This window comes from Pelophylax lessonae (genome assembly GCF_965119305.1).
Source record: "Pelophylax lessonae genome assembly, chromosome: 5".
Lineage (NCBI taxonomy): Eukaryota > Metazoa > Chordata > Amphibia > Anura > Ranidae > Pelophylax > Pelophylax lessonae.
Window position 1 is genome coordinate 413,249,687 of NC_138772.1, and position 21,956 is coordinate 413,271,642.

General features: G+C 41.2%; 1 protein-coding gene across 1 annotated transcript in view; it reads right to left on the reverse strand.

The window, feature by feature from the left end:
• Positions 1–21,956, reverse strand: part of CCDC178 (coiled-coil domain containing 178) — a 433,474-nt gene that overhangs the window by 266,097 nt on the left and 145,421 nt on the right. Inside the window, exon 15 of the mRNA XM_082258686.1 lies at positions 11,957–12,070. Within this exon, the coding sequence (XP_082114812.1) occupies positions 11,957–12,070 (114 nt within the window). The remainder of the gene's footprint in view (positions 1–11,956; positions 12,071–21,956) is intronic.

A 21,956-nucleotide genomic window follows, 5' to 3' on the forward strand; every position in this document is an offset into this window, starting at 1 on the left:
TATCCTTTACATGTATAATTTAAGGACCAGTAGGCTTCTCCAAGGTGTTCCTTGGGCATACAGTATAGATGCATAGGGCACAGGTTATATGCCTCCATTGGACTTACATGTAAATCCTAACAAATTTAATAAAACTAAAACACAGAATATGAGACACACTGTCTGCCACTGATTGAGGCAGACTGTTGAAACCCAAATCCACTTTAAAGTATAACTAAAGAAGAAAAAAACATTTTTTTTTCGTTTTGCATTGAGCGGAGAGAGATTAGAACACCTGTCAGTTTTTATTGCTGTATGAGCCCCCGTTATAAGATTCATCAACTTTATTTGTCCTGTTTACCATTAACATTGAAATTTAAAGTAAAAGAAAATACAACATTTTGGGTTGTCCTCAGAAAAGTAATAGAGGGGACATCTTTCAATGCGGACAGTAGTTCTGGTGACCTGGGAGTCCCCAAGAAATTCCCCTAATTTTCAGTGATTTCCTCTCACGTCCTGTTTGGCTAATACTCACCCCTTTTACAGCACTGTCCCTTAATAATTTTCTCTCCTGATAGCTGACACCCAGCATTATATAACCCACTTCTAGTTCACCCAGGGCATCATTCATTCCACCCCCGAGTGTGTATCATCCTTGCCCTAGGCTCTCAGTACATCTAAACAGAACAGCTCTTTACTCTAGTGCAATTCTATGCAGAAGTATAAAATGTCCACTGCTAGATAAAATAAAAAAAAAAGGAAGAGGAACTTGTACATAACGTTACTAAAGAGAAGGGGAAAAAAAGTATGGATACAAAAATGTTTTTTAAAAGTGCGGTGGTGGCACACAGTGAGACAGAGGAGTTTAGATTGATTTAGACTGACATACGCCTATTATATTGTATTATATATAAACAATCATGCAGCAATTTATAAAGTACATATCAGTCCTTGTCCCATGATGGAGTTTACAATTTAATGTCATACTCACATATGCACCATATGGCCAATTTAGTCAAATCAACTTATATTTCTAACAACTAACACTAACCAATTGAGTGTAAATATTATATATTAACTTGTATGAGTTATTTTAACTGGGTTAATTATTTTACTATTACTTTTTTTTATCAAAATGTTCAATTCACGTACCTAAATGCAAATGTGTGAAATTATATGGCTATTATTTGATTGATTATTTGTGTAGGTAAGGGCAAAAGGAAAAAAAAATATTCAGTACATCTGTGCAATAAATGCAGTTTTCTCCATGTTTTATCCCATTAAACAAGCTACAAGCACAGAAAAATACCTGTTAATCTGCCTAAAAAATCCAGTGAGTTCCTAACTTCCCGTAGTGAACTGACAATGCCGCCCCTGGCGAAATGTGCAGGGATGTACCTATAGGTTATGTTGATTTTGCCTTGGCATAAGCTTCAACTATTGCAAGTTTTTTGATTGCATGAATTGATACTTTTGCTATGATAAATTGATATTTTATTTCTACTCAATTTTCTGCCCCCCCCCCCCCCATAAAATCTGTCATCACCAGTCAGAAATTAGTGATATCATTTATAATCTGCAAAAACCATCTGATCATTTTTAATATCATAATTTACTTTTACACACATTTACTGAAAAAAAAAAAAAATCAATAATATATTGGAAATTTGAATATGATCATTTGGGATGGGCAATACTTATTATAATTTTTAAGACACAAGTAAAAATTAGTCCCAGTGTTTTATCTACTGCAACCAATCAAATTGTATTTTTTTAACCTGCACTAAAAATCTGATTGCTTGCTATAGGCAATATAAAGGCGTTCCTCTAGTTTTTATAAACTTGCAATATTCGTCTATATATAAGCTTAGAAATTCAGGTTTTCTTCCATTATCAGTATTAGTCATGTTATGTGATTTTAGATCGAAAACATGCTTAGTACAGTAATGAATTTCACAATAATACAGCTCTCTGGAATTAAATACAAAGTCTTTTATATGAGAAAAGTGCAAATGTGTTTTTTTTTTTGTGTTTTTGGGGATTTTACTGACACATTAATAGCAAGGTCTGAAGATGTTACAAATAATTCTGTCTTGCAGCTGATACAATCTTGTAACTAATAGACTGGCTGAGATTACCCATCATTTACAAGAAGGTGCCATCTGCTGAGCAAAAGTGTAATAAGCAAGCAATTTCAATTATATGTGAAATCTTTTTCTTTCTTTATTGATTTTCTCTGTCGTTTTCCTAAAGCCCTGAAGCAATCCACACTAGTTTGGCAAGTGAACAGAACAGCCGTGTCTCCAGTGACCCCAATATCAATTTTGCTTTTTATTCTACCCTCTCTTAAGGCTATGGGCCTAATAGACTACGTCAAGCAAGAGAAGGAAAACTACTATATACATCCAAGGCAACTGACTAGAAATGGCAGGCTTCTCGTGAGAGCCTAATATAATATTTTCAGAATTGACCTATGCACTTTAAACCAGGGATGGGCATCCTTCAGCACCACAGCACTTAATCAGCTATCGAACATTTCCCATGGAGCACAAGTTAGGCACTGGGAGGATGTAGATCACTAACTGGTGGCAGGAAACTTTTTACACACATACACAGTATCTCACAAAAAGGAGTTCACCCCTCATTTTTGCAAATATTTTATTATATCTTTTCATGTGACAACACTGAATAAATGACACTTTGCTACAATGTAAAGTGATAAGTGTACAGCTTGTATAACAGTGTAAATTTGCTGTCCCCTCCAAATAACTCAACACACAGCCATTAATGTCTAAACCACTGGCAACAAAAATGAATACACCCCTAAGAGAAAATGTCCAAATTGGGCCCAAAGTGTCAATATTTTGTGTGGCCACCATTATTTTCCAGCACTGCCTCAACCCTCTTGGTTATGGTGTTCACCAGAGCTTCACAGGTTGCCACTGGACTGGAGTCCTCTTCCACTCCTCAAGGAGGACATCATGGAGCTGGTGGATATTAGAGACCTTGTGCTCCTCCACCTTCAGTGTGAGGATGCCTCACAGATGCTCAGGGTTTAGGTCTGGAGATATGCTTGGCCAGTCCATCACCTTTACCCTCAGCTTCTTTAGCAAGGCAGTGGTCGTCTTTGGACATGTGTTTGGGGTCGTTATGTTGGAATACTGCACTGCGACCCAGTCTCCGAAGGGAGGGGATCATGCTCTGCTTCAGTATGTCACAGTACAAGTTGGAATTCATGGTTCCCTCAATGAACTGTAGCTCCCCAGTGCCAGCAGCACTCATGCAACCCCAGACCCTGACAGTCCCACCACCATGCTTGACTGTAGGCAAGACACACTTGTCTTTGTACTCCTCATCTGGTTGCCCCCACACACGCTTGACACATCTGATCCAAATAAGTTTATCTTGGTCTCATCAGACCACAGGACATGGTTCCAGTAATCCATGTCCTTAGTCTGCTTGTCTTCAACAAACTGTTTGCGGGCTTTCTTGTGCATCATCTTTAGAAGAGGCTTCCTTCTGGAATGACAGCCATGCAGACCAATTTGATGCAGTGTGCGTTGTATGTTCTGAGCACTGACAGGCTGACCCCCCACCCCTTTAACCTCTGCAGCAATGCTGGCAGCATTAATGCATCTATTTCCCAAATACAGTCTCTGAATATGACTAAGCACATGCACTCAACTTCTTTGGTCAACCATGGGGAGGCCTGTTCTGAGTGGAACCTGTCCTGTTAAACCGCTGTATGGTCTTGGCCACTGTACTGCAGCTCAGTTTCAGGGTCTCTGCGATTTGTCACATGAAAAGATATAATAAAATATTTACAAAAATGTGAGGGGTGTACTCACTTTTGTGAGATACTGTAGAACAGCTATTGTCTATTTTCATTTATATCTATATTGACCCTGTTAACCGCTTGCGACTGCACACAGTATATTTACTGCGGCAGTCAGCCCCTCACAAGCCTGTGAGGCTCTGGGGAGCGAGCGCGCGCCGCCGGAGGCGCGCTCCCACGCGGTCACGGACCCCCCCCGCGCGTGTGACCGGCGGACATCGGGGGAGAGGGAGAAAGTCAGGCGGCTTGTGTAAACAAGCCACCTGTCATTCTCCCCCGGTGTAGAAACACCGATCACACGGTTCTACAATGTAGGACCGTTGATCACTGTTCCTACAGCCAATCACAGTAAGAATCACGCCCCTAGGGACACACACAGCCCCTCCCTCTCAAATAAAGTTAACCCCTTCACTACCAGTGTATTTTTACAGTATCAGTGCATATGTATAGCACTGATTACTGTAGAAATGCCACTGGTAACCCCAAAAGTGTCAAAAATGTCAGTCAAGGGTCCGATCTGTCCGTCGCAATGTCGCAGTACCGCAAAAAAAATCGCAGATCGCCGCCATTACGCGTTAAAAAAAAAAAACAACAAAAATTACAAAAATCTTTCCCTTTGTTAGTAAACGCGATAACTTTTGCACAAACCAATAAAAATACGCTTTTTGCGATTTTTTTTACCAAACATAGGTAGCATAAAACAAATTGGCCGAAAATGTTAAAAAATTTTGATTTTTACATTTTTTTTGGGGGAATTTCATATAAACAATGTGAAAATTTGACGCTCTTTTTTTGTTTATAGCGCAAAACATAAAAATCGCACAGGTGATCAAATACCACCAAATGAAAGCTCTGTTTGTGGGAAAAAAAGGACGCCAAATTCGTTTAGGTACAGCGTCGCAACGACCGCGCAATTGTCCGTTAAAGTCATGCAGTGCCGAATCGCAAAATACCCCCTGGTCTTTTAGCAGCCAAATCCTCTGGGGCTTAAGTGGTTAAGTGGTTAATGTAAAGAAAAAAAAAATTATTTTTGATTTGGTAATCATATTTACATTTTTACCATATTTCACATGATGATATTTAATTTTTTAAACACAAGTAATCACTAGAAGACTTGTTTGTCTCATATCATATAGCACAATTTAGATTTGTGTGGAATAACTGCTGTAAAGATTAAATTTTTTTTTCTTTTAATCGCCCAGAGAAATTCCACTACATTGTGTCTATCAAGCATAGTTTAAGTGCCGGTTCACACTATTGCGATGCGGGAACACTGCAAATATACTGCGTGTTCCCGCATCACATCCGCAGCACAGGCAGTTCACACTGCCATATGCGATACGCTAGGGGTGTCAATTCGAAGTTAACCACACCCCCAGATCAGATCGCAGATCGCAGTGCGATCTGACAGTTCGCACAGGAATCGGATTGCACTGATGTGAACCACCATGCGATCCGATTCTGCTGCGGACCAAAAAAAAGGGTCCTGTGCATGTTCACTGAGATTGCGGTGCGAATTCAGCCATATAAACTGTATGGTTGAACTCGCACCGCACAGACATCGCATGTGATTTTAGGAGCAGTTCGCTCCGAATCATATGCAATGTCTGTGATCGCAATAGTGTGAACCGGCACTTAAAGAACATAGAAATTCAAATGCAAACTAAAACCTTGGACAAATTAAAGAGTCATTATTACCTACCCTATCAAAGTGACAGTGCGCCCTGATATACCCCTACCCCTACCCCTACCTTATACTTTTCTATCCATGCTCTATCCACATCGCCCTGCTGCAGAAATGTACCACAAGAATAACTTCCAGTGTGAATGGTGCTGCGCTAATTGTAAACCAACCTAATAAACAATACATCCCATCAATTCAGTAATAACAAATGACTAATGGTAACAACCAAAGAAATGTTTTGTGACTGATGCAAAAAAAAATATAAAAAAATAACGATAATATTAATAATAATGGGCTCCATTCACAAAAGCGTTTTGCATACAAGATTTAGGTGTTTTACCAAATACCACATGCAATCCTGAAAATGTCAATTCACTATTGCTTTAGGCGGTATTTACCGCCTAAAGCAAAAATGTTCAGGAAATACTACATTGAACAGCTTTAAAGTCAATTCACAAAAGGAAATAAATAATTAAATGCACGCAGTAATTAAGTAGTGGCTTAGGCATGTGATATTTAAGGATATTTAAGGAACGTGTTTGATTTTCCCTGGGTGCTAAGGAGTGGACAGCCGCTGCTGCGTCCATCATCACCATGACTCCTCTGCTGTCAGCGGGGTTCGCTGCTGACAGCAAAATGTAAACAAAAGAATTTCAGGCATTTAAAAAATTAGAAAACAAAATGGCGTGGGGTTCCCCCCAATCCATACCAGTCCCTTTGCGTCTGGTATGAGTTTTTAGAGGAACCACAAAATCAAAATTTTGAAAAAAGAACCAAGTGGGGGCCCCTCAATCCATACAAAACCCTTATCAGAGCATGCAGGCTGGCAAGCCAGGAAATTGGGGGATGGAGGGATGAGCGAGCGATGCCACCCCCCCCCCCCACACACCAGGCAACATGCTCTCAACATGGGGGTGCTTTGGGGCAGGGGAGCTCCCCCTCAAAACACCTTGTCACCATGTCGATGACAGATCCTATCCCCCGTATGTAAATGAGTATGAAGCACAGAGCAACAGAAAGAAGAACCATTGTGCAGTATGCTTTATTAAAACCTAAATAAAAACAATACCAAGTGGGCACTTATATTCAAATTACTTAATTGCCAGCATCAAATACGGATGTGTTACCAGAAATAGGTTAGAGTGGCTCCCAATGCCCTACTTTCTGAAATCTCCAGTGTGCACTCCACACACCAGAGGTGATGTGGGCAGGTGTGATTTCACAGTCAATAGCCTTGAGTAATGTGTTTTGTCTCAGCTAGACGTTGTCAGGGGCAGATTTTCATCATGGGTCCTCTGCCTCTTTATACTGTATATACTTATAATTCACTGGTATACCTAATCATCCAACTTGCGGTGCTTTCCTAATATCGGTGAACAAGTACCCAGAAGCCAATGATGTCATTAAAAAGGTAAAAATCCATATGGTCAATCTCATGGCTTGACCAAGGTTCGCCATCCCTGGCCTAGGGTATAAGAAGATTGCCGAGACCCTGAAACTGAGCTGCAGTACGGTGGCCTAGACCATACAGCAGTTTAACAGGACAGGTTCCACTCAGAACAGGCCTCGCCATGGTCGACCAAAGAAGTTGAGTGCATGTGCTTAGAGTCATATCCAAAGACTGTATTTGGGAAATAGACACATGAGTGCTGCCAGCATTGCTGCAGAGGTTGAAGGGGTGGGGGGTCAGCCTGTCAGTGCTCAGACCATACGCCGCACACTGCATCAAATTGGTCTGCATGGCTGTCATCCCAGAAGGAAATCTCTATTAAAGATGATGCACAAGAAAGCCCGAAGTTTGTTGAAGACAAGCAGACTAAGGACATGGATTACTGAAACCATGTCCTGTGTTCTGATGAAATAAAGATAAACGTATTTGGATCAGATGTGTCAAGCGTGTGTGGCGGCAACCAGGTGAGGAGCACAAAGACAAGTGTGTCTTGCCTACAGTCAAGCATGGTGGTGGGAGTGTCATGGTCTGGGGCTGCATGAGTGCTGCTGGCACTGGGGAGCTACAGTTCATTGAAGGAACCATGAATGCCAACATGTACTGTGACATCCTCAAACGGAAGGTGGAGGAGCGCAAAGAGTGGAAGAGGACTCCAGTGGCAACCTGTGAAGCTCTGGTGAACTCCATGCCAAAGAGGGTTAAGGCGGTGCTGGAAAATAATTGTGGCCACACAAAACATTGACACTTTGGGCCAAATTTCGAATTTTCACTTAGGGGTGTACTCACCTTTGTTGCCAGCGGTTTAGACATTAATGGCTGTGTGTTGAGTTATTTTGAGGGGACAGCAAATGTACACTGTTATACAAGCTGTACACTCACTACTTTACATAGTAGCTAAGTGTCATTTCTTCAGTGTTGTCACATAAAAAGTTATAATAACATATTTACAAAAATGTGGGGGGTGTACTCACTTTTGTGAGATACTGTGTGTATATATATATATATACTGTATATATATATATATATATATATTTATTTGGACCCCCTTTTGCCTTTAGAACTGCCTTAATTATTTGTGGCATAGACTCAACAAGGTGTTGTAAACATTCCTCAGAGATTTTGGTCCATATTGAAATAATAGTATCACGCAGTTGCTGCAGAATTGTCAGCTGCACATTAATGATACAAATCTCCCATTCCACCACATCCCGAATGTGCTCTATTGGATTGAGATCTAGTGACTGTGGAAGTCATTGAGGTACAGTGAACTCATTGTCATGTTTAAGAAACCAGTGGTGAGATGATTTGAGCTTTGTGACATTGTGCATTATCCTGCTTGAAGTAGCCATCAGAAGATGGGTACACTGTAGTCATAAAGGGATGGACATGGTCAGCAACAATACTCATACCGTGGCGTTTAAACAATGCTCAATCGGTACTAAGGGGCCCAACGTGTGCCAAGAAAATATCCCCCACACCATTACCAAGAAAATATCCCCCACACCATTACACCACCACCAGCCTGAACCATTGATACAAGGCAGGATGAATCCATGCTTTCCCCAAATTCTGACCCTACCATCTGAATGTGGCAGCTGAAATCGAGACTCATCAGGCCAGGCATGTTTTTCCATTCTTCTATTGTACAATTTTGGTGAGCCTGTGCGAATTGTAGCCTTGGTTTCCTGTTCTTTGCTAAAAGGAGTGGCACCCAGTGTGGTCTTCTGCTGCTGTATCCCATCTGCTACAAGGTTCGATGTGTTATGCATGCAGAGATGGTATTCTACATACCTTGGTTGTAACGAGTGGTTGAAGTTACTGTTGTGTTTCTATCATCTCAAACCAGTCTGCCCATTCTCCTATGATCTCTGACATCAACAATTCATTTTTATCCACACAATTGCAGCTCACTGGATATTTTCTCTTTCTTGGACCTGGACTCTGTACACCCTAGAGATGGTTGTGCGTGAAAATCCCAGTAGCAATTTTTTAAATACTCAGACCTGCTTGTCTGGCACCAACAACCATCAAAGTCACTTAAATCCCATTTCTTCCCTATTTTGATGCTCAGTTTGAACTTCAGCAAGTCATCTTCACCACGTCTAGATGCCTAAATGCACTCAGGTTGCTGCCATGTGATTGGCTCAATAGCAATTTGTGTTACCAAGCAATTGAACAGGTGTACCTAATAAAATGTCAGGTAAATGTATATTCGAACACACTCCACTGCATTTGCCATACTTTGCCATACTTTTACAGTGCCTTGCCATACTTTTAAAGTACGTGCCATACTTTTACAGTGCCTTGCGAAAGTATTCGGCCCCCTTGAACTTTTCGACCTTTTGACACATTTCAGGCTTCAAACATAAAGATATAAAACTGTAATTTTTTGTGAAGAATCAACAACAAGTGGGACACAATCATGAAGTGGAACGAAATTTATTGGATATTTCAAACTTTTTTAACAAATAAAAAACTGAAAAATTGGGCATGCAAAATTATTCAGCCCCCTTAAGTTGATACCTTGTAGCGCCACCTTTTGCTGCGATTACAGCTGTAAGTCGCTTGGGGTATGTCTCTATCAGTTTTGCACATTGAGAGACTGAAATTTTTGCCCATTCCTCCTTGCAAAACAGCTCGAGCTCAGTGAGGTTGGATGGAGAGCGTTTGTGAACAGCAGTTTTCAGTTCTTTCCACAGATTCTCGATTGGATTCAGGTCTGGACTTTGACTTGGCCATTCTAACACCTGGATATGTTTATTTGTGAACCATTCCATTGTAGATTTTGCTTTATGTTTTGGATCATTGTCTTGTTGGAAGACAAATCTCCGTCCCAGTCTCAGGTCTTTTGCAGACTCCATCAGGTTTTCTTCCAGAATGGTCCTGTATTTGGCTCCATCCATCTTCCCATCAATTTTAACCATCTTCCCTGTCCCTGCTGAAGAAAAGCAGGCCCAAACCATGATGCTGCCACCACCCTGTTTGACAGTGGGGATGGTGTGTTCAGGGTGATGAGCTGTGTTGCTTTTACGCCAAATATAACATTTTGCATTGTTGCCAAAAAGTTCGATTTTGGTTTCATCTGACCAGAGCACCTTCTTCCACATGTTTGGTGTGTCTCCCAGGTGGCTTGTGGCAAACTTTAAACGACACTTTTTATGGATATCTTTAAGAAATGGCTTTCTTCTTGCCACTCTTCCATAAAGGCCAGATTTGTGCAGTATACGACTGATTGTTGTCCTATGGACAGAGTCTCCCACCTCAGCTGTAGATCTCTGCAGTTCATCCAGAGTGATCATGGACCTCTTGGCTGCATCTCTGATCAGTCTTCTCCTTGAATGAGCTTAAGGGTTTAGAGGGACGGCCAGGTCTTCGTAGATTTGCAGTGGTCTGATACTCCTTCCATTTCAATATTATCGCTTGCATGGTGCTCCTTGGGATATTTAAAGCTTGGGAAATCTTTTTGTATCCAAATCCGGCTTTAAACTTCTCCACAACAGTATCTCGGATCTGCCTGGTGTGTTCCTTGTTCTTCATGATGCTCTCTGCGCTTTAAACAGACCTCTGAGACTATCACAGTGCAGGTGCATTTATACTGAGACTTGATTACACACAGGTGGATTCTATTTATCATCATTAGTCATTTAGGTCAACATTGGATCATTCAGAGATCCTCACTGAACTTCTGGAAAGAGTTTGCTACACTGAAAGTAAGGGGCTGAAAAATTTTGCACGCCCGATTTTTCAGTTTTCTATTTGTTAAAAAAGTTTGAAATATCCAATAAATTTTGTTCCACTTCATGACTGTGTCCCACATGTTGTTGATTCTTCACAAAAAATTACAGTTTTATATCTTTATGTTTGAAGCCTGAAATGTGGCAAAAGGTCGAAAAATTCAAGGGGGCCGGATACTTTCGCAAGGCACTGTATATAAAGTTCAAGCACACTTGAAGGATAATACACTTTGGAGCTTTGTGGTTGATTTACTAAAACTGGAGAATGCAAAATCTGGTGCAGCTGTGCATGGCAGCCAATCAGCTTCTAACTTAAGTTTTCTTACGCTTTGGCAAAAAACTGGAAAGCAGATTGGTTTCTATGCAGAGCTGCACCAGATTTTGCACTCTCCAGTTTTAGTAAATCAACCCTTTTGACTCTGCTTATGCTGTTGTGGTGCGGTAATGTGCTTGTTACGTGTGTTGATGCGATGCGATTCTTGTTTTTCAGGATGGTACTCAATGCACCTTCTCAACACATGTATGTTCTTTCCTATTACGTTATTGGAACTGCACTGGGGGTTAGGTTATTTGCCCAGAGAAAAAGTGCTTTTATGTGGCTTTATGCCTGAAGAACCTTTGGTTTATGGTGTGCTACTTCACAAAAACGTATATATTTTATTTATTTTCTATTTTTTTTTTGTTTAGTGCTCAAAACTCCAATAATTTTCCTATGGACTTGTTAGCAACTTTGTAGAAGGATTAAATGTCCATTCACACTGATCCGACTTGGACCGCGACTTGTCAGCTTGACAAGTCGCGGTCCGTCACACTCCCATTGTGCGGTACAGGAGCCGTTCTAATAGGAGCGACACAAGTCGCTCCGACTTAGAAAAAGGGTCCTGTACTACTTCGGGCGACCTGGAGGCGACTTGCATAGACATTCATTTTATGAAGTCCGTGCAAGTCGTGCCGAAGTCGCGCTGCACGCGACTTCACAGGTCGCCCCCTAAGTCGGAGGGACGTAGTGTGAACCGAGCCTAAATCTTTCCTTATTACAGATTATTAAAGCTCCTACAGTGTTTACTAATATAGATGTATTTTGATATTTTCGAAAGAGTTGTAAATTGTGCAAAATACACAAAATTGTACATTATATTCAATTATAATTTAAGCCAAATGTGATGACCAAGATTTCATGGCAATCAATATGTTGCTTGTCAGTGATCTAATCATTTGTGTTACAGAACCTTCCTGGTATAGAGAAATGCCAAAAAATGAATCTGCCCCTTTACCTGTGTATTGTTTAATTGTTGCTCCAGTGTGCTTTTTTGGTACCCTAACTGCTGTCTGGTCCTACTGAACTTCTCATCACATTGCTCCTTCTTCTGGCGAATACTACTAAGCTCCTAGAAAAAATAATTGCATAAAATAATTATTAATGACCGATGCAAATGTCTACAATGCAACTTTACTCAATCTAGTGAGCACAACAATCAGCTAGACAATATTTAGTTAAATTATAAAAATAGAGCATATTTTTTTAAACCTGTATTAGAAAGCTGACTTTTGTAATTTGATTGGTTGGAGCACAAACTCAGCAGTTTAGAATACATGTATTATACCTACCAATACCACATTTGTTGAATGGAATCTTCACTCACTTCCAGAGTTACGGTTGCCACTGGGATATTCAGTATCGGACACTTTTAGATGTGTCAGATGCCTGCATCTTCACATTGCAATTCTTTCTTGGGGCAGAACTTCATGCTTCTGACTCGATCCTTCTCATGCTTCTAAAAGCTAGTAAGTCCATGTTGAGTGAGGTGTACTATTGAACCTGGAAAGCATAGTTTGCCTGGTGCCAGGTGAGAAAATGTATTTCCAGGAATGTGCAGGGTCTAGGATTAGACCCAAGTACTCCAAGCAATGTGTTGATTCCAGCACTGACTTCTGAAGGTTCAGGATCCAACCAAACCTTCACAGAGTCTGCACAGTCAAGCAGACATTGTGGGGTTTACTTACTAAAATTGGAGAATGCTAAATCTGGCGCAGCGCTGCATAGAAACCAGGTTTCAGATTCTAGTTTTTTTTGCCAAAGATTATTTGAACAAGCTGAAATGAAAAGCTGAGTGGCTACCATGCACAACTGCACCAGATTCTGAGTGTACCAGTTTTAGTACATTCTCCCCCTATGAGTCTTTACCAACTGTTCTCTTAGCAAAAAGTTGTCCAGATATCCTACAATCTGCATGCCCTTTGAGTGTAGCAAGGCCAGCACTACAGCTTGGACCTTGGGGAACCCAAGGTGCACAAAAAAAGACCAAAATGAAGGACTATAAATTGAGTGTTGTGTGCCCACAGCAAATCATGGGTAGCCCTGACATGTTGTAAAAATAGGGATATGTAAAGGAATATCCTTGATTTCCAGAGGCCAGAAAAGAACCCCAATGGAAGGAACGAAGCTATGATGAACCTGCTGGATTTCATGTAAAATGTTTCCACTCAAATGAAAACAATGACCCCTTTAGGATCCAGTATGGGGGGAATGTTTTAGGGAACTATGAAGATGTAGTAAGAAGTGGCTATTGTTAACATGAAACTGGTAGAATTAGAGATTAAAATGCTAGCTTGTAGCCCTCAGATACCACATTTTTTACTCAGGAGTTAGAGATGTTGTCAGTCTAGATGTCTGCAAAAGCTAACAGATGTCCTCCACTTTGGAAAGTGGGGGAATCATCTAACTGGGAAGAGGAGCTGTGTCATTAGGAAAGCTAGAGAACATCTTTCCAATGTGAGGGAATTCCCCTCTTACACAGTTGTCATGAGAACAGGTGTCCTTGTTGAAAAATTGCCTCTCTATTCCCATTTTAGTAGCAAATTTTGGAGATACACTTAGTTTCATTCCCAAGGACATAGGTGATTAGGATATTTAGAAAATGATTCTCCCTAACACACTGCAATTAAAACCTGACAGTGGTTCTCATCAAAGTTATATCCAAATTAAAAAAAAGTCTTGTCTTTAGTTAAACTTTACATTTTTTATTGTGGTATTTGTTCCAATTTTGGTGATTTCCTTTACTTCCTGTAGAGACAGGAAGTGATTTAAACCTTTTCCAGTGAGGACAGATTGCAGCAGCTCTCTCCATTCTCTCATTCCTCAAGAGAATATTGATAGCATTGGCTCCTCCTGCTGTTAATCATATCCTGCAACGAAAGAGCAAGGGGCAGTGCCAAACCTCATGTATCTATAGATGCAGACAGGGTGGCTTGGGATAGAGCCTGCTTGAGTGCCCCTCTAGAAAGTGGCTTCCTAGGGAGGCACTTGCCAAAAAGGAGGAGCCTGGAGCACCAGCAGAGGACCTCAGAAGAAGGGTAACGGGGCTGCTCTGTGCAAAACCATTGCGCAGAGCAGGTAAGTATAACATGTTTATTATTTCGAAAAAATTAAAGAAATCAAGGTTTACAATCACTTTAAGGTAAGCTGAAAAGCAAATATAATAGAAGAGTTTATTTTTTTTTCTTAATAGTTGTGCTGAGTTCATGGCTATAGGCTATATGAATATAACAATGGTAAGAAAACTTACTAGTTCACATTTGGTTCTAGGGTGGTGCTAAGCAAATATTTTAATATTAAACATGTTTAAAAATGTGGTTAGAAAAGAAAATAATTTTTAAGTCTAAACATTTTACCTCTCATTTCTTGATTGTCACTATCTATACAACTTCCTTTAACAAGAAGAATATTTGCTAATTTAAAAACAAAGAAGAAATAAGATCCACAGCTGAAGACAGAGATCTATTCCTCAATCCCCACCCCTTTACTCTACAAGACTAATGATGTGATCTTTGTCACTTTTTACTTCTATATTTTACTGGGGGAAGGGCTTACAACATTACTCACTGACACCACCATTATCCAAAGGCTACAAAGTAAAACTAAATTGCATCCACTAATGTTTTATGTTTGTCTGATTACATGACTGTGAAATAAAAATATCTTGCTTGGGATATGCTTGGTATAAACATTGATCTATACCCATGGTTACAAATCATCACAAATGGTTGATCTATGCAAACAGTTAAAAAAGGCACCAAAAACAACGTAATGCAACAAAAATAAATAAAAGTAGCAGACTTAATTTTACTGCCATTGCTCTTCTATGTTTCTTACATTTATACAAAAGCAGTGAAGTTGAACTAAGTTAAAATTGGGGAGGATTTACTAAAGGTCTGCCAGACTAGAAAACCTGTATTTGCTTTTACTTCAGTCTCTTGGTTGTTTTGTGTCTGAAAAATTAGACACCTTAACACACTGCAAGATACTATCCTAATTCCGGTGGCTAGGCTATGGTAGCAGATGGGAAGCTCTCTGCCCTTTATCACCCTCCTGTTATATGCATCTGCACCGAAATATGACATATCCATGGAGCAATGTTAGAGAAAAGCTGTCAAAAGAACTCAACACAAATTTGAACTGTCAGATGAGGCCACAAAGTGCACTTCTAATGTCAACTTTAATCTGATTGGAAGTTTCAAACCAGCACAGGGAACTCAACTTCTAGTGTGCCAGGTTAAAGTTCAACTTTTAACTAAGGTACACAAAATCACTATGACAGCTCCACACCAACGCTAAGTTAGTTTTAGGGCTCATGTACACTGCAGCTCAAAGCAAAGCTACTTTTACAGGCATTTGAGCTTTTATTTCTAGCCTAAAGATAGAAGAAGCTTAGGTTTTTGTGCTCCTTTGCATGGTTTTATTTAGCTTATTTGAGCTTTTTTGAGCATAAGCTTATTTTCACAAACCCTCCCCTCAGCTAATTTTTCCTTCTTTTTTTTTTTTTTTTTGTGTGTTTTCACTTTTTTTGCGCTTTTTCTGTCATGTTTGGGCACATTGACGTTTTTTCTGCTCGAAAGCTCTTCTCAAAAATGCCAGTTTGGTGGGGGTTTTTTCTGCCTATAAGAGCATTAGCCTGTAAAAAAGCCATAGTGTGCATGGACACCAGGCAGAGTTTCCAGGCAGAAAAAAATGAGAGCTCAAAAAAGCTCAAAATCCTGTAGGAGCAGCTTCTTTGAGCTTCTTTGAGATGCAGTGTGCGTGAGCCCTAGGGGTTAGGTTAGAGTTCGTGTGAGGGTCAAGGGTTAGGGGTAAAGTAAAATTTAAGGGGTTTACCACCTAAGCTGTGTTGCAATTTTTACATTTCCACTATGGGCCTGTTTATTGGGCAATAATGTAATCATTACTTAACAAACCAATAAAAACAATATGAAAGATGATGTTATGCCGAGTAAATAGATACCTAACAAGTCATGCTTTAAAATTGCGCACACTCATGACTCCAAACTAGTGATGAGCCGAACACCTCCCGGTTCGGTTCACACCAGAAAACCGCGAACAGAGGAAAAGTTTGTTCGAAAAAAACAAACCCCTTGAAGTCTATGGGAGTCGAACCTCGAAAATCAAACAACCTAATTTTGAAGACTTAAAAGCAAGTTATTGCCCCAAAAAAGTGTATGGGGTCCGGGTACTGACCTGGGGAACATGTAGCAAAAAAAAAGTTTTAAAAAACTATCGTTTTTAAAGGAGCAGTGATTTACTGATTTTAATAAGGCTTAAAATGAAACTATAAAAATGAAAAATTCCTTCAAATATCGTGCCTGGGGGTTCCCTTAAATGTGCCTGTAAAGTAGTGCATCTCTATGATGTATGTAGCCTGCTGCAGCATAACTGACATTTCTAAAGCAAAAAATGTCATATACAAATATACATACAAATTTCAAATCTCACATGCACATGCAATTTCAAATTTCAAACAAATTTGAAATTGCATGTGCTATACAGGTGTCGAAAATTGGGCCTTTGCTGTAGGTGGTGCCTGAACACCGTAACCCCTCACAGTTACTCTTGCTGGGCGCAGGAACGGGACCTGCTGGTAAGAATTCCATACAAATCTGAAATTGCATGTGCTATACAGGTGCTAAAAATTGGGCCTTTGCTGTTGGCGGTGCCTGAACACCTTAACCAAGCTCTCCCAGTTACTCTTGCTGGGTTCAGGAACGGGGCCTGCTGGTAAGAATTGCATTCAAATTTGAAACTGCATGTGCTATACAGGTGCCAAAAATTGGGCCATTGCTGTAGGTGGTGCCTGAACACCGTAACCCCTCACAGTTACTCTTGCTGGGCGCAGGAACGGGACCTGCTGGTAAGAATTCCATACAAATTTGAAATTGCATGTGCTATACAGGTGCCAAAAATTGGGCCTTTGCTGTGGGTGGTGCCTGAACACCGTAACCCTTCGCAATTACTCTTACTGGGTACAGGAACGGGACCTGCTGGTAAGAATTCCATACAAATTTGAAATTGCATGTGCTATACAGGTGCCAAAAATTGGACCTTTGCTGTTGGTGGTGCCTGAACACCGTAACCAAGCCCTCACAGTTACTCTTGCTGGGTGCAGGAACGGGACCTGCTGGTAAGAATTCCATACAAATTTGAAATTGCATGTGCTATAAAGGTGCCAAAAATTGGACCTTTGCTGTTGGTGGTGCCTGAACACCGTAACCAAGCCCTCACAGTTACTCTTGCTGGGTGCAGGAACGGGGCCTGCTGGTAAGAATTCCATTCAAATTTGAAATTGCATGTGCTATACAGGTGCCAAAAATTGGGCCTTTGCTGTGGGTGGTGCCTGAACACCGTAACCCTTCGCAATTACTCTTGCTGGGTACAGGAACAGGACCTGCTGGTAAGAATTCCATACAAATTTGAAATTGCATGTGCTATACAGGTGCCAAAAATTGGACCTTTGCTGTTGGTGGTGCCTGAACACCGTAACCAAGCCCTCGCAATTACTCTTGCTGGGTACAGGAACGGGACCTGCTGGTAAGAATTCCATACAAATTTGAAATTGCATGTGCTATACAGGTGCCAAAAATTGGACCTTTGATGTTGGAGGTGCCTGAACACCGCAACCAAGCCCTCGCAGTTACTCTTGCTGGGTGCAGGAACGGGACCTGCTGGTAAGAATTCCATACAAATTTGAAATTGCATGTGCTATACAGGTGCCATAAATTGGGCCTTTGATGTTGGAGGTGCCTGAACACCGCAACCAAGCACTCGCAGTTACTCTTGCTGGGTGCAGGAACGGGACCTGCTGGTAAGAATTCCATACAAATTTGAAATTGCATGTGCTATACAGGTGCCATAAATTGGGCCTTTGATGTTGGAGGTGCCTGAACACCGCAACCAAGCCCTCGCAGTTACTCTTGCTGGGTGCAGGAACAGGACCTGCTGGTAAGAATTCCATACAAATTTGAAATTGAATGTGCTATACAGGTGACAAAAATTGGGCCTTTGCTGTTGGTGGCGCCTGAACACTGTAACCAAGCCCTTCTATACAAATTTGAAATTGCATGTACTTGTCATACAGGTGCAAAAACTTTGGGCCTTTGGTGTTGCTTGTGCCTGAACAGCGTAACCTATCACAGAGACAGGGTCTGCTGTTAAAAAGGACATACGACATTTAAATTGTATGCACCTGTCATACAAGTGCAGAAAAATTAGGCCTCGGGGGTTGGTAATGACCTAAACCAAAAACATCGTTGGAAGCTAGCATAATAAAAGTAGAGGAATAGGATAGGCAGCATATGCAATCAAGGGATGGCAGACCCCTAGCAAATTCAATCAGTTACATCAGCATCAGGGGCTTGATAGCTCTTGTTGATCCAGGACTGGTTCATTTTGATAAAAGTCAGCTGGTCAACAGAGTCTGTGGACAGACACACTCTTTTGTCTGTCACAAAACCTCCAGCAGCACTGAGCGTCCATTCGGAAAGCACGCTGGAAGCAGGACAGGCCAGTAGCTCCATTGCATATTAAGCAAGTTCTGGCCAGTGGTCCATCCTCAAGAACCAGTAAGCAAGTGGATGCTCAGCTGGAAAGGTCTCCAAGTCTGCTCTTGCGCCTAGATAATCACGCACCATATGATGAAGATGCCAATGGTTGCTTAAACCTAACACCCCTGGGTGCTGCTGAGGCCTAAAGAACTGTTTAAAGGCATCGGTCAGCGGACCGCCTTCTCCACCGCTCCTCCTTTGGCTGAACGATGCCTCAGAAACACATCCAGAGAATGTTGATCTCCCAGTGTCTGGAAAGGTGGTACATAAATTTTTTTTCAAGGCCTCCTCAAGATGTTTCATCCTCTGCTCCCTCTGTAAAGGCAGGATGAGCTCTGTAAGTTTACCCTTGTAACGTGGATCAAGAAGGGTTGCCAACCAGTAATGATCCCTCTCCTTGATAGCACGAATCCTCGGGTCCTTTCACAAGGCTTTGCAGAATCAGGGAGCCCATGCAACGTAAGTTGGAGGAGGCATGAGCTTCTGAGTCTTTTGGGTCACTAAGGGTGACATTGTAAGCAGGAGCAACCTCTCCCCCAACCACGTACAAATCCTAGGGTTTCTGAGGAATCAAAACCCTCCCTTGAAGACTGCTGTATGCTATCCTCTACATCCATGCTGCTGAAATCCTCCTCCTCCTGTGCTTTTTGTGGCCCTGCAAGAATGATATCTGCATAAAGGGGGCCTTGTGAGGAAAGAAAGCCCTCCTCTTCCTCCCGCTATCTGCCTCAAGTGCCCTGTCCATGATTCCACCCAGAATGTGTTCCAGCAGGTAGACTAGAGGAATAGTGTCACTAATGCATGCATTATCCCGGCTCACCATCCTTGTGGCCTCCTCAAATGGTGACAGGACAATGCATGTATTCTTTATCAAAAGCCACTGGCGTGGCGAAAAAAATCCAAGCTCCCATGACCCTGTCCTTGTGCCATACTCACACAGCTACTCATTAATTGCCCTCTGCTGCGTGTGCAGCCGGTGCAGCATTGCCAATGTTGAGTTCTACCTGGTGGGCATGTCACAAATGACAACGTTGAGTTCCACCTGGTGGGCAGGTTGAATTCCTGTTGAATGTCAGATAAGCGAGCACTGGCATTGAACGAACGTCGGAAATGTGATTAAGTACCGTAGTTTGGAGTAGGGATGAGCTTTGAGATCGAGTCGAAGCCTGGATCCTCCTCTGCTCAGGTCCCTCTTGGCCCCTGAGCCAAGATTGGCTAAAGCTGGAAGCTCATCCCTACTCCAAACTACGGTACATAAAAAAATCACCGTAGGCGACACTTTCAAAATTTCTACAGGTTACCATTTTAGAGTTACAGAGGAGATCTAGTGCAAGAATTATTGCTCTCGCTCAGATGTTTGTGGTGATACCTCACATGCGTGGTACGAACACAATTTAGATATGTGGGTGTGACCTACGTATGCATTCACATTTTTTTATTTTATACATTTTTTTGGTCTGTAAACATCCCTTGCGAGGGGGATGACCATTCCAGGTGCTTCTGAAAGTGGCCCGGCGGCGAAACGTTCTGTGAGCCACTTTTTGAGAAAGACCATGGCCTGAGGGAAAAAAATTATACTGGGGTTATGGCATCTCCCTCACATGTGTAATTTGAACGCTGTTTATATATGCGGACGTGGCATATGTATACATTCGCTTCTGCGTGCAGGCACGCGGGGATGGGGACGATTTATATATATTTTTTATATTGTTTATTTTTATTAAATTTTTTTCACACATTCCCTTTAATTTTTTTTTAGCACTTTTATTCCTAGTTTTTCAGATTGTTTTAAATGCATTTAGACTAGGCAAGACACCCATGAGCATAGAAATGTGGGCCAGAACATTTGTGCACAATAGTAAAATCTTTTACTGGTTCATGCCAAAGAAAAGAACAAAGTTGGTTTTGCATAGAGGGGCCTGGATCCTCCTCTGCTCGGGCCCCTCTTCTGTGCTCCTTGCCCCTTCCTCCTGTTGAGTGCCCCCACAGAAAACAGCTTGGTATGGGGGCACCCAAGCCAAGTCACAGCTCCTTTTTTCCATTCTGTGTCCAAGGCTATCAAGCCTTTACAATCATTTTAAAGTGTTTTTAAAGGCTCAAGGTTTTTAAACCTTAATGCATCCTATGCATTAAGTTAAATAAAAACTACTGGGTGCAGTTCTCCCCCCAGCCCCCCCCCCTTATACTTACCTGAGACCCATGTGGATCCAGCAATGTGCATGAGAGCAGCAGCTCTCCCAGGTCAACAGCCAGCGCAGTGAGGTGAGAGTGGGGGCATGGCCGAGCCACATTCTGTGTGAATAAACACACAGAGCGGAGCTCGGGAGCGAGCCTGCTCGAGTGACACTATAGCAAAAGCCTTGCTATTGGGGGCACTCGGCAGGGGGGAGGAGCCAGGACTGCCAGCAGGGGACCCAAAAAGAAGAGGATCTGGACTGTGCAAAACCATTACAGGTAAGTGTAATATGTTTGTTTTGTTTTTTTTGTTAAATTCTTTGCTTTAGAATCATTTTCATTTATAAAAAAAAATGTAAAACATGGCAGATTGGATAATTGCATCATAGTTGCAATAATGTTTTCTTAAGATTATCCTTCCACCTAAGATCATGTGTACTTTACAATGTGCACAATTCTACATACATACTGTATGTATATTTACAATGTTTATATTCTAAAATAAGGTTGGGTAAAAAAAAAACTGTAAACGTATTACCAGTTGACAATTATGTTGTTTCAATTTTAGGCACAAGTTGATTTTCCTACTTATTGTAATCTTACATTTATTGGTTATTCCTTTAAAGTTGAATGAATCCACGTAAAAACAACAATAAAATCTATTGAAAGTAAAACAAGGCATACTGATAATATGTAAAGCAGTGGAAAGGATCGTTATCTGTGGATTGGGAGGATTGCCAGCAGGGTTAATTTTCAAAACTTTGCTCATCTCTGCCACTGAGTCTGAAATTGTATGTACAACAGAACACATTACTTGTCTTATGCACTAATGCAATCCACGTCTTATATGCAGTAGCTTAATCTGACATAATGTGACAGGCAGTTGACACAGTGTCATTAATCCTATAGCTTGTCTTTTGAGTTTTCTTATTCAAGTGCATAGTTTTGAACCTTTTTTCACTGAACTGCAATTTCCACACTTTTGTCCATTTTGCCACTTCAGCAAATTCACTACCCATTTGTTAACTCCATACTTACTTCAGGCCTTGGATGTCAACCTAAAAGCAGTTTCTCCTGTCATCCACACAAATGAGTCCTTATATACTATGTAATTTATGCATCAATTACAATATAAATCTAACATATTCTACCAAAACTGTTCTTTCCTATCTGGAAAATGTTGTAACATAAAATTATACAAATTACTATGACGCAGAACACCTATGC